Genomic DNA, 14,254 nt, shown 5'->3' with positions numbered 1-14,254 from the left:
TTCCAATGGTATCCCCTCGATGATTAGGGATTAAACAAAAATTTATAATTTTATTCTGTAATTTCCAATCACTATCAATGAAATGGGCAGTTAAACACATATAATTAAGATTTTGTACCGATGTCCACGTATCGGTAGTTAATGAAATCCTCATTCCCCCATCTTTGAATAACTTTTTAAGTTTGGCTTTTTCAGATGCAAATAGTTTCATACAATCTCTTGCAACCGTCACTCGACATGGCACTTTAAATCTAGGTTCAAGCAACCAAACCATCTTCTTAAATCTTTGCCCTTCAACAATTCTAAATGGTAATTCATCGAGAATTACCATCTCCGCAAGCGCCATCCTCACAGCCTCCTCACTATATTTATGAGTTACAAGATTTCTTAAAGAATTATCACTCTCTCCAAACCCCTCCGAGGATACCTCACCTGCCAATGTTATTTGGTATTTATCTAAAGGCCCACGCTTATGAGGATTTTTGAGACATGAAGGTAGATGGTTTTGCATAGTTGAAGTTCCGTTCCTTTTCGAGTGGCAAGTGTATATCTTGCCACAATAATTGCACTTGGCCTTAGGATCATTTACGGAACAACCCTCAAGTAAAATGATCCCAAACAATTGACGGATCATTCCCCTTCCGTTTCTTAGGAAGTGGACAATTACTACTATTAGGGGCACTTGAAGTTGAGGGTTTTGGTATTTGGGAGTTCGAATCAAGATCAATTGGACTTGACAAAAAATCCATCTAACATGTAAAAACAAGAAAGAACAAAAAATCACCACAATTGTTAATTACACAGCAGCTAGTTTGCAACGTGGCAAACATCACAAATCTAAGATTCTAATCTACATTTTAGATCGCTCATAAATCTCACAAATTATTTTACTTTCAATAAACATCACAAATTATTTATAACATAAACATTCATAAATTTTACTTTCAATAAACATCACAAATTATTTTTTTTTCAACAAAATTACATCCAAATTCCAATCCGTGAATGGCAATGCACACTGCGAAAATCAATCAAAATTCTTCATCAAAATGATATTCACTATTTCAATCATCTCAAACAAAGCAAACACAATCCCTAACCCTAGATTGAAATACCAAATCAGAAAACAAAAACCCTAATCCAAAAATTGATCCTCGGGTTCTAAATAAAAAAATACAAAATACTTATAAATAAATAAATCTCAAAATCATACCTAAAAACAACAATGGAGAGTCGGTCTCGGGTTCCCTATGGTTTGCCGGAGGAAGTTTCGCCGCTGCTGGACGGTGGACTGCTGGGCGTCGGTGAGCCGTGAGTGGCTGGAGTCGTGGACAGCGATGCGGCGTCACGGCTCGAAATCGTCGAAATCGTGGACAGCCGAGGCTCGAAATCGTCGAATGAGAGTGAGAGTCTGAGACCGAAACGGCAAAATCGTTAGCTGAGAGAGAGAGAGAGAGAGAGAGAGAGAGGGAGGCGGAAAGAGAGTGAGAGTGAGAGTCTGGGGGTTGGGGCCAGCTCGGGGCGACAGGGACAATATGCCCTAGGGCTGAAATGGCGCTGTTCGGTTTATTTTTTTTTCTAACTTTAAGATGAAAACGACGTCGTTTCACTTATTTAAGTGAAACGGCGTCGTTTAATAAATGAATATATTTAAAAATATATATATATACGGCGTCGGCCGGTTTTTCGGTTTTTGATTGGTTCAAACAGCAACCGAACCGGTTTTGATGATTTATCATCGACGGCCGACCGGTTCCCTACCGGTTTCGGCCGGTTCCGAGCTCCGGCGGTCGGTCTGAGTCGGTCTCGGCCGGTTTTACAATTTTCTGTACAGCCCTACTGTGCAGCACAAGGATGGATCAGTTTATCTAGTGAGATTAGCTAGGCTCAATGGCAATAAATTTGTAAGGCTTTGACAGCATAAAACATACAGAATTAGATATGGTTAAAAGATAATTTATAAAAATGATTAAGATCTGCTCTCCTTTTTGTCTATTTAGAATTTCAGGATCACTGATAATTTATTTGGGTATCAAGTTTTGAACGGCACTGCTTAAACTTCTAGTATCATATCATGTTTATATTTTAAAAATATCTACTAGTTAATCATTCCTTCCTTACATCCATGTCATCTCTAATCAATTTACTGCTATTAGTCTTAGTGGGGTCTTTCCATGAGAAGTCTAAGCTGCATTTATTAGAAAATTTAGGAGATTTTGTTTCCTAGACTTGGCCCATTTGGTTGGTTGGAGTCCGGTGGATTTGGAAGTGAAGTAAATTCCAAGTGCTTCAATGGGAATGATCAAGCTACTTTGACAAAAGAACAATGGAAAAAATCAAAGCTTTCAAGTAACTAGAGCACACCCCTTTTTTTTTTTTCCTCTCTTTCTGTCCATTTCTGATGCCTTTAGTCGGATCGATGAAAGCAAATGAGAAAATGATTAAAATCTATGTAAATAATTCCCCACCATCGCACAACTTGCACAAAATATAGAAACATTGGAAAGATAAAAAATAAAAAAAGAAAAACTTTGAAAGTTTGGAGCTTTAATATTTAAAAGAAGAAAGAAAAGGAGTTTTGGTATTTCAAGAAAACTAGCATGTCTGTCTTTTGCCCTGAGGTCAGAATTACACCTATTCCCACCTGTTCCTGGATTTTGCTACAGTTTACTGACCTTAACAATTCTTTAGTTTTTTTCTTGCAAGTTGTTATGGTGCAATTTGTTGACATGATAATAGTTTATTTGCAAGAGAAGGTCCATAGTAAGAGTATTTCAGATGATCTGTGAATAGTAATAAAATACTTTGTGATTAGTAGTACAAATAGAAGTAAATAGTTTGTGAATAGTAATGAAGTAATCTAAAGATATCTAAAAACAGTTGTGCTTCCAAACATGCCCTTAATTTGAATTTTAAGTTTTTAATTCTAACACGACAGTAGTGTGGATGATGATTTTCTATCCATACCGACTTGTAAATAGAACTTTTGCAACAAAATGGAATAAGTTAAGTCAAAGATTGGAATCAACAAATTTTGATGTTTTTCCCATTTAGATGAAAACAATAATACAATTAACCATGGGATATCATGACCTTTATGATATAATACTGGAAACTTATCTCCCACAAACTTAATAAAAGGGGGGGGGGGGGGGGGGGGGGGGGGGGGGGGGGGGGGGGGGAACTCCCAAAGACAAGACCCTGAGTTCTGCCCTTGTTAGTTACTTGTTTGCCATAGTCCATCCATGTTCCACAGGCTACCTGAAAGATCATGATCACCCCAGTTTCTTTCCCCAGAATGGGAATTGCTAATAAAACTCTCAAAATGCCCTGCTGGTGGTGGTATACTTTCCAGGTTGAGGTTTTCCATCTCATAGTTACAGTTGTCTGCATAACAGCAAGCCTTAAAAAATGTTTCATATTCATTGTTAACCATGGCATCAAATGGACTAGCTGGATACTCTGAAACTAGAGAAATGTGTGAGGTATCCATTGAGGAAATGCATGAACTGGTGCAGGGCTCTGAGTCTTGATTCTGCACTGCATGGAGATCCAAACTTTGGCTGAAACCAAGAGGTCCCTGTACAGCAACTTGTGCTGGTGCTGGTGCTGGTGCTGGTGCTTCTGCTACTGAATGTTTGTGGGCACTGTCAATAGACTGAAAGATTTCTGAGTGTTGGAATTCCATGCCTGAAGTAGATGATTCTTCTATCTTTTGAATTAACCTTGGCATCCAATAACACCGGATAATATCATGAAATCTTGTGCTATCTGTATCAATCTTAAAAACCCTTGCTTGTTTCTGCACCCGAGTTCTCCAATAGTTCTTGATTTCATTATCTGTTCTTCCGGGTAGATGTTGTGCAATCTTTGACCACCTAAAATTACCAGGTAAAATTAATCTATGAAAAGGGAGACAAAAACTCAAACCTATGGAGTTCAGTGGTCATGAACCGAATTTCAATCAGATTACACCCTCAATGCACAACCAAATTACAGTTCACAGGACAGTGACAAGGAGTTTTACAGAGTGATATGTTCAAAGTTTTATCTAGACGACACGTCAACTGTCTCTATCCAAAAAGAGAAAGTGTTATTCGTCATCCTTTCAATCATTTAATGTTATCACGAGAAGACGATTACTAAAATGATGAAAATGATATTGGATAAATACCTATTACCCCACTTGGAGTGGAGTTCAAGAATCAAAAGCTGTTCTTGTGGGGATAGATTTCCGCGCTTCACATCTGGTTTGAGGTAGTTTAGCCATCTCAATCTGCAGCTCTTGCCAGTTCTCCTCAATCCTGAAAAACAGATGAAAGAAAACGGTTGATATCAAGATTAATGATCAAGAAACTAAAGTGTTGTACTGTTGTATTCCGATTCAATCACCAGTTTGAGGTAGAAATCAATTATCATTGAGATTACCTGAACATTTTGCAAGCAAATTCCATCGGCCATCACCATGATGAGAAATATAGTGAATGAGCAGAGTGTCCTCTTCAAGAGTCCAGGGCCCCCTGCGAAGCTGATCGCTATCATCTTCACTAGAACTGCTTAAGCTCTTACTAGAAGTAGACATGGGGGATTCTTGCTAACAAAGTGCCCCAAAACCATAAATATGCATATAATAAGGAGCTTTGGAGTCTTGAAGCTGAAGTGAAGCAAATCACAGCCTAACCCAACATTTATATCATGTTACCCGGCTCACGTGACTCTCGCCCTCCTACGCAATACGCATATATGTAAAATTTATTATGTATCAGTCAATATTTACTCTCATACTTTACACTTATAACTTATATATATATATATATATATATATATATACATATATTTATTTATTTTCATCTGTCTCCCAACTTACTAAAAAGACAAAATTATCCTATTAAATTAAAATATATATATATGAAATTGATTTTACTTTTAAAAAATAAAAATAAATAGTTTTGAGTTTTATGATTTTTTTTTTTGTTTGAAAAGTTAAATAAAAATTATCTATATTTTCTTGAAAAACTATCTTACAAAAAAAGTTCTATACACCGAGGGGATTTGCATATTTATTGACGAGAAATGATATAGACACAACTTTCTTACAACTTTTAAATAAAATAAAATATTATTAGTTTTTTAATTCAATCCATTAAAGTCAAACAAAATTCAAATACATTAAAAAAACGATAATATTTTATTGAAGTGGTGTGTAAAAATTATAAAATAATTATACATTGGTCAATTACGTGGTCTCTAATTAACTAACCAGCTCTAATATTATGTCATTTGAGTTTGTCCCTTCGATTTGACAGTTTGTCTTTTTTTTTTTTTTTACTTAATAGTTAAAAAAAAGTAAGTATTAATAAATTTGAATATATTATTTTTATAAGTATGTAAAAAAAATAAAAAAAATATATATATAAATGCACTATAGAAGACGTCCAACGAAGAAGATGACATATTGGAAGCTTTCAATGACCATTTGTTCATCAAGTAGCTAGGAAATCAACATCACACACACAAGTCCTTGCCTAGATTAATTATTCATTGGCAATGAAGAAAAGGATCCAAATGTATTTTTTTAGCTAAAAATTATAAATACATATCACTTTTTACAATATTTTACACAATATTATTTTTGTAAATTAATTTATAAAAATAACATCATTTTACTAAAATATCTCTTTTTTAAATTAAATAAATACTATCTATTTCATTTGAAAGGGAGAATAACAAGCTTTTTAGGGTAAGTAAATTCTGCATATTATTTTTTAAAAAATATCATTTTTTCATGTTAAATTTATCTATTTTTTTAAAAAAAAATAAAATACATGAAATTTATATATTTTAAAGCTATAAAAATCATTTAAAAAAATATATAATATAAGATTTGGTGGCAAGAGTTCTACTCTTTTACTCAAAAGACGATGATGATCTGGTGCATTGTAGGGTAGGGACAAGTCATGAAAAGGAGGAGTTGTTTTCTTGAAAATGAAATCAAGGCAATGTTGTTTATAGATGGGTAAAACGAAACGTGCTTGACTGAAACAACTGAAAAACGTGGTGTTTATAAATAAAATAAAATAAAATAAAAATAAATGATGTTTTGGTTTTGGCTTTGTGAAGTGATGAGGTTTTGGATTGATTGTGGTACGTGAGTAATATTATTTATTATTTTTATTTTTATTATTTTTTTATTATCTTATAATATATTATTAAATAATTAGAGATTATTTATTATATTTTATTTATAAATTTATTATTTAATATTATATTATAAAATAATAAAAATTAAAATGATGAATAGATTTTTTTTTGTAATACGATATCCCACACTACGCATGATAACGGTACGTACTGCCCATTCCCTATGTGGTTCCTGTTTCTCCAGATCCTATCGCCTTTTGATGCAGATGATCATTTGAAAAGTCTGCAACATTTGTCAGTGCAGCTATGTTTGACTCTAGATTAATGTACATTTCCTGCTTATTTTATCACTTGTCATCTTACTTTCGAGACTTGAAAAATATATGCAACAGGACGGTGGATGGATGAATGGATGGGAATAAAAATAGAGTAATGTTAGGTATAAGTTTTAAATAGATAAGTTTTATATAAATATTTTATAAAATAATGAGTCTCATTAATAAATAATATTTTTTTTTACATTTTTTTAAAATGGAATCTATTTTTTTACAAAAATTTGTATGGAACTTGTCTATTTGGAGCTTGTACAAATCATTTCTCATAAAAATAAGAGTATGGCCTCGTTTACATTTAAAATTTACGTCAATTCATTTTATTATTATAATTTTTTTAAATTCTTACACAAAATATTAATAAATAATTCAACTTTTTCAAATCTTAAAATAATTTTTTTAAATTTTTATACAAAATATAATAAATAATTCAATTTTTATTTTATTATTTACAAACCATCTCAATCCATCTCAACTTATCTCTGAATTCAAATCACTCGTAAATCTATACATCAATCTATTGTTCTTAAGCATACCACACGCATGACATTGCATTTGTTTTTTTTTTTATTTTTTTCTCCCACTTGTGAAATGTGCGTTTAGAAGGAATTATTTTTTAAAAGAAAATTTTATATACTATATACTATTGTCTCATTTTTATCCTATTAAGTAAAATGTGTCATATTTATTATTATTAAATAATTATTTATTAAATATTTTTTTATCAACTAATAATAATAAATATATCACATTTTATTTAGTAAGAATAAAATAAAATGAGAATATTACGTATCCCAGTTCTTTTTTTCTTCCTCCCTTTTTCGATCTTCCGAAATGGGTTTAAAGTCTCAGGAGACAACTCGGCTTAAAGTCCCCAACACGACAAATGGATTCTCTTCCACAGACTCCGTTCAATCACGATTTTCTAGATGGGTTTTCCACCCAGAAATCCTTTTCCTTTCTTCCCTTCCACAAAAAAAAATACACTAAACCTAATTCAACAACAGAAGTATCTCTCTTCGTTTCAATTCTCAGCATAAAAATTTCAAACCCAACAATTTCCATGAATACAAAATTGAAAACCCTTAGAATAAAAAAATCTCTAAAACTTGCACTTCAAAATAGGTGCTAAAAACTGTGAAAACATTCATTTTTTTTTTATAAAATATCTAATAGGAGTAAGGTAACTCCTTATAAAGTTTAGGATGAGCTTGTTTTTAAGTCATGTGGAACTTCTCAACACGCTCCTCACATGAATAAGTCGCAGGAGCCAATCTCAATCATAAGTTAACATGCTTTGATATAATGTAGAAACATCAATTTATTCTCATAACAAGTTTAATAGAAAGAATAGATAATTCCTTATAAAATTTAGGAAGAATTTGATTAAGCGTGTAACTTTTCAACAAAAACTTAAAAGTAACCTTTCTGAGAAATAAACCAAAAGCCCAAGGGAATGTTTTCCTATGTCTCAGCCTTTACTTTTTAGCACAAAATCCAAGCTATAACCATTTGAACAACATCGGCGCTGCAAAACCCATCAAGAAAATCGACCCATTAAGCCGAATACCAAAACACCATAAACGAAGTTGATGAAAGTTTTGACCGTCCGTCAGAGAAAATGGCAGGAGAGGAGGGTGTCAGGCAAGAGAGAAGAGAGAAACTTGAGTTTGGGACCGGTTCATTTCTTAATGAATCCGGTTGACAGTAGGGTGTAGGGTGTGAAATCTTTAAACCGGCTGATGTGAATAACTTTCTTAAAAATAAATATGGAGAAAATTTTATATTGATAAATTACACATTAATTAGATAGATGTGATGATATAAAACTTTTCTGAAACATTTCTCATAATATTGAGGATTAGTTTCGAAAATAGTACACCAATTTTCCTTTTTTAACTTATCAAAACTTAAAATTATTATCTCAATCTAAAAAAATTTGCAATTAAATATCTTCCTCAACTGGGATTTAAATTCTCTCAGTAATTTAGCGTGTCACATGTCGGTTTTTTATTGGCTAACGTGGTATACTGATTTCATGTATCAACCAATCAAAAATAAGGACGTGACATTGGTATGTGACGTGGTAATCCTCCATTACAAAAAAATTGACGAGAATACTTATAAATGTTTTGAAGTTCGGGTATTAATTTTTTCAAAATGAATTTCTTAGGACCAGTCGAGGTGGTTATAGTCAAATAATAACCTATCAATCATATATCAATACTTAAGACTTTTGCTACATTTATGTTGGACCAGCACTATATCAGAAACGGACTATTTCTTTGTCATTTTAGGCTTTAGAAAATAGAACCCTTTCACCATGCAATCTCTTCTTCTAGATTTCTCCAAGCTAATTTCTGCCCCACGAATCGCACCCAAACAACATTGTCGTCACACCCGAACAACGTTATCGATTTTGCTGGGCTATGCTATTTCTTGGCTTTCGACAGGTTTTGTGAAGGGTTTGAGGTTTTCGAAACTTTCTGTGGTGGATTTGTGGCCTTTGATTTTGCTTGGCTGTATTTTTTCTTGCCTTTCAGCAGGTTCTATTAAGGGGTTAAGGTTTTCAAAACTTTCTGTGGTGGATTTGTAGCTTCTTGGTAGTTTCTGTGCATTGTTTTGGTTCCCGATGTTTTTTTTTTTTGGTTCACGGCAGTTCTCTTTTTTGGTTCTTAGTATTTTCAATTTGTGGTGTATTCTTCTTGGCTTTTTTTTATGAGCATCATGTCTTCAGACTCTTTTCATGTGAAAAATTCTTGTGGATAATTGGTTGCGTCAGCGTTGGATTGAAATTGGGCGGTGCAAATGAGAAGTAGGAGAGGGGCAGCGAGGAAGAGAATGGTGCGATTTGAGGGGGTGTTTCTGAGCTATGTTTTTGTCGGCGTAGGACTGAGATGGTTGAGTCGGTGTTGACGTCAGACTGAGATGCTTGTGTCGGCGTCGTCGTTGGCGTCGGACTAAGGGCAGAGAGACCAGCGAGGAAGAGAAGGTAGAGGACGGTGCTGAGGAAGAGAAGGCTAGCACGTTTGAGGTGGTTGTCTGTGGTGGGATATATTTATCTTAGAGTGTTTTATCCTACGTGGCTTGAGATGAATAGAAGGTTGTTTTTGTGAAAAAACCAGCCTGACCAATGTGAAGCGGCTCTCTTTTCAAAAACTGAAATCTTGATTGTAAGAACGTGAAAATATCTAGGTACTAATTTTACAATTAACCCATATATATGAAAAATGTCTTGTTTACAAAATTAAAATTTATAAACTGATATAACTAGATATAATATTCTAATTCTCTTATATAGTAAAAAGGAGAATTATAATATAATGTACCACAACAAACCAAACTAAGGAGATTGAGCAAAAGTAGGATTAGGCTGATGATAGAATGAATTGTTACACAAATTGCTATGAAATTGTAAAGTTCTCATGACACAAAAAGAGCATATCCTTAGTATCAATTGTTGGGTGATTTTACCTTAACAAACACCACTTTTCTAAGTTGTAATGATGGGGAAGCATTGACTTAGGATAAGGGGTTGGTTTTAAATGTTTAAATTTTTTATCTAATATTTACATAATCATTACAATTTTATCAAATTTCTAAACAAAATAAAAAAAAATAATATAAATTTTTTAAATCTTTAAAAAATTATATTTAAACAATTTTTTAATTTTTTTTAATATTTTTATTCAACATTTTCTCTCTTATTTTTCAAAACTAAATAAAATATCTTAATTCAAAACGTTTCACTATTATTCACAAATTATTTCATTACTAATTATATAATTATCAATCTCATCTCATCTTATTATCCAAACATACATTTAATCAACTAAGTTGTGCTGGTACGTTTGGAAACTAAACCAAACATAACTCATCTCAACTCATTATTATAATTTTTTTAAATTTTAACACAAAATATAATAAATAATTCAATTTTTTCAAATTTTAAAATAATAATAATATTAAAAAATAATATTCTAATAATATTTTATCATCTCAACTCAACTCAACGTTCAAACGCAACCTAATTTCACTCAAAAGTACTTATCATCAACTCGCCGCTAACAATAACACACTATTTGAAAGCCGTCACAAATTATACCATCCCTCACTATAATCAATTCCTTGGAAATATATTCAAAGCGGCACACGTGATAACTAATAGTGACAGGATATCTCGTTGTTTTGACAGACATGACGATTGATGAATAAATTTCCAAACCATTAGCATAGAGACAAGCACTTGGCAGTTGCGCATGGTAAGGAATAAAAAAACATACTTTTCTAAATAAATAGGACATATATATATATATATATATATAGATACAGGGTACTGTTAGATATATTTTTATAATATACAAGTCTCGTGCGGCATATTCACTTTAAAAAGAGAAGTGATATACGGCATCCACTATAATAGCACACACAATACACACACTATGTGAATGCCTCTCATCCAATTGTTTTTTTTTTCTTCCTTTGGCTTCTCTCTCTCATCTCTCTCTCAGTAGCATCTCTCTCCTGTCTCTCTCTCTCATCAACTCTCTCTCATCATCTTCGCTCTCTCTCTCATCTCTGCTCTCTCTCTCATCTCCATTCTCTCTCTCTCATCTCTGCTCTCGGTCTCTCTCTCTCTCATCTCTCTGCTCTCTCTCTCATCTCTCGTCTCGCTCTCTCTCATCTCTGCTCTCACTCTCTCTCTCTTATCTATGCTCTCTCTCATCTCTCGCTCGTTCTCTCTCTCATCTCTGTTGTCACTCTCGCTCTCTCGTTCTCTCTCTCATCTCTGCTCTCTCTCTCGTTTTCCCTCTCAAACATGTGGTGTATATTTTGACACCTAATGTGTGCAAAATTAGCTTCAATAAACAGTGGCTTCTATATATAATATTTCATTTAAAAAATAGTAAGACTTATCATTAAAAAGTAGTTTTTTTTTTAATATATTTAGCTCCTAGATTTGCCTACTTTTAGGGCGGGTTTGGGCAATGAGATACAAAATTTTCATCTTATCATTATACATTTTTTAAATCTCCATATAAAATATAATAAACAATTTAATTTTTTCAAATCTCAATTCATATTTTTCAAATCTTAAAATAATAATAATATTAAAACACAATATTTTAAACTCTCAAACAAAACACAAAATTTTCATCTTATCACAAACCTGCCCTAGAGTAGTATAAGTAATACTAGATATAATTTTAAGGCTATAAGGCGTGCAAGATTTGACTATTCTCTTTAGAAAAAAATGGAAAAAATAATTTTTTTTCTAAAATTTATTTACTTTTTTCAAATAGAATATATAAAGTTTGCATATCGTATTGTATGACTATAAATATCATATCTCATTTAAAAAAAAATATATATATATATGCAGAGTTTATTATACTCTCTAAGACTGTATATATCTTAGTGATAAATTAAATACCAACTGTTCTCTCCACAAATTTCCATGGTCGACCCACCCCATGGGCTAGCTATGGTTGTTGACAAGATATAGAAAATGAAGATGAGTCAAATATTCTACGAGAGCCATTGATGTGAAAAAAAAAATTCATATCAAACTGTTAAAAAGATCAGAAGATAAGAGAGGCAGAGACAAGAATGGTGACGATGATACAATGACATGGATCTAATTGCTGGGGTCAAGTTTTATATATTACTCTCTATATAACAACTTGGGGACAACGACGACAATAACACGAGGGAACAAGACTTAAGCGTGATTAACGGTGCGTTTTATACTTATATATATATATATATATATATATATATATATAAATAAACAAATACATGACATAACATCTTTGAATATGTATATGAGAAGAATTTGGTTACGGCCTTGTCATTTCATTTGGAAAACAGTAGATATATATTTGAGTAATATTGTTGGTGTCGGCTATATACTCTATATAAAATTATGGATAGGTATATGCAGTACTACTCTTTTGTAAATACGTATAATTCATGATAAAGATATCAAATTGCTGTAAATTTATATAACAGTAAATTTATAAACTGACATGATTTCATGTAATATGTTAAATATATTTTACGATAAAAGTAACTTTATAATCTGACATACTACATCAAACAATTTCATTTTGTAGACTTACTTTTGTGTAATGTTAAATATTTATTTGCTGTTATTGCTATCTTGTGGGAGATATTTTTTGTGTGAACTCTACCTTGATAACATCTCACTCACCTTGCTATGTTTGAGCCTCAACTCATTTCAACGTATTTCAGACCAATCATTGATGAAATCCATTACTTTTTTAATTTCTCGTAAAAAGTTAAATATATCTTATCATACTTCTTACATTCAAACACATATCTCAACATATTTCATACATTTAAATATATTTCAATAAGACCTACAAAATATCATTATTTACAAATCAATTCAAATTATCTGAGATCAACTTAATACCTAAACATAGCCTTAGTTTGTGCGAGCTTATTACTTATAATAATTTTATTATGTAAGGTGCCTTGTTTGTCATCATGGGCCTCTTTAGACTGGGCCTCAGAGCTCCATGGGACTTGGCTGTCTACATAGACAACAGTGATCAAGTGATCCTTTATTCTCGAAATAATATATATTTGCTATTTGGAAGGCCTCAATTATTTTTTAGTACCTTTCAATATACATGAGCGAAAAAATAAAGAAATTAATCCCCAGCTATACAGTGTATATATGCTTACTATTGAAGGGCTTTCCTTTATTTATTTATTTATATATACTTACACGTATATGTATATGTATATGTATAAAGTTTGTTCAATATACCCTTTGTAATTCCTTCTGTATCAATAGCAGTGCTTTTGTTGGAAAACATGCTTTAATACTGTCTGAAATATTTATACAGACAATAATAAATGATCTAAAAACAATAATAGTCTTCCCGTTGGGGGTTTCAGTTGGGATTTTTTTAATTTTTTTTTTACTTCATGATTAAGGAAGTGTTTTTAAATGATATTGTGATTTTTTTTTTAAATATTGTAAAAGTGTTAAAAAATGTATGTAAAAGAAACAAACACATGAAATCCACTAGCAAGTGCTCGGCGGGAGCCCCCAACGGTGGCTCTAGTGTTACTCTACTTTATATGTCTTTCTCTTTCTTACTTGTGAACTTCAAATTCAAATACAAACTTCAGATCCAATGCGCTATTTCAACTAATTTCACAATATATAATGTATATGGAAGTTTGAAGTTTCCAATTGCCTCTACTGCATACATATTACAATGGATATACATGTTAGCTAGTCAATAGACTTTTACTTTATTATCTAATAGTAATAAATATGTCACATCTTACATAGCAGGATGAAAATAAGATGAGAGTATGGAGTATAGCATTGCTCTTTAACTTAACTATCATTTTTGTTTAGTTGTTGTGCAGTTCCATGAACTAAGCTAATTGCTGCAAAAACCCATCATAGATCATAAGAAATTCTGCTGTATTTTCTTTTCTTTTTCTTTTTGCAGCCGTTGAAAGGCTGTTTTGGTTAAAGATGAATGCTCACTCTATAATGTAAGGGAGACTCAAGTCACATATAGGTCTCTACTTTAAAAAGACTACTCAATAGTACAATTAGAATCTGATCATAAGAATCGCAATCTATCCAACTTAAATTCTCGACGTTTTTTATCGTCGGATAATTCCATCATAGATGGTAATGCATATATAAGAGTCAATGAAGTTGGATTCAAACGCATCACTTTGGCAATATATCAGATCTTTTGGTACTGCCATTAAAAATATTTCAG

The 14,254-nt window shown here is 32.1% G+C and overlaps 1 protein-coding gene across 1 annotated transcript; it reads right to left on the bottom strand.

Moving 5' to 3' along the window:
- Window positions 1-3,176: 3,176 nt before the first annotated feature.
- On the bottom strand, window positions 3,177-4,687 carry LOC121245110 (myb-related protein 305-like). Its single transcript, XM_041143423.1, has 3 exons — window positions 4,429-4,687; window positions 4,175-4,304; window positions 3,177-3,878 (listed from the first exon to the last, which is right to left on the bottom strand). Exons 1-3 carry the CDS (start codon window positions 4,580-4,582, stop codon window positions 3,218-3,220), a joined length of 945 nt encoding a protein of 314 aa, XP_040999357.1. The 5' UTR covers window positions 4,583-4,687; the 3' UTR covers window positions 3,177-3,217.
- Window positions 4,688-14,254: the final 9,567 nt, after the last annotated feature.

The sequence above is a fragment of the Juglans microcarpa x Juglans regia genome, chromosome 8S (assembly GCF_004785595.1).
Source record: "Juglans microcarpa x Juglans regia isolate MS1-56 chromosome 8S, Jm3101_v1.0, whole genome shotgun sequence".
Lineage (NCBI taxonomy): Eukaryota > Viridiplantae > Streptophyta > Magnoliopsida > Fagales > Juglandaceae > Juglans > Juglans microcarpa x Juglans regia.
This window is presented reverse-complemented; position numbering and strand designations above follow the sequence as displayed.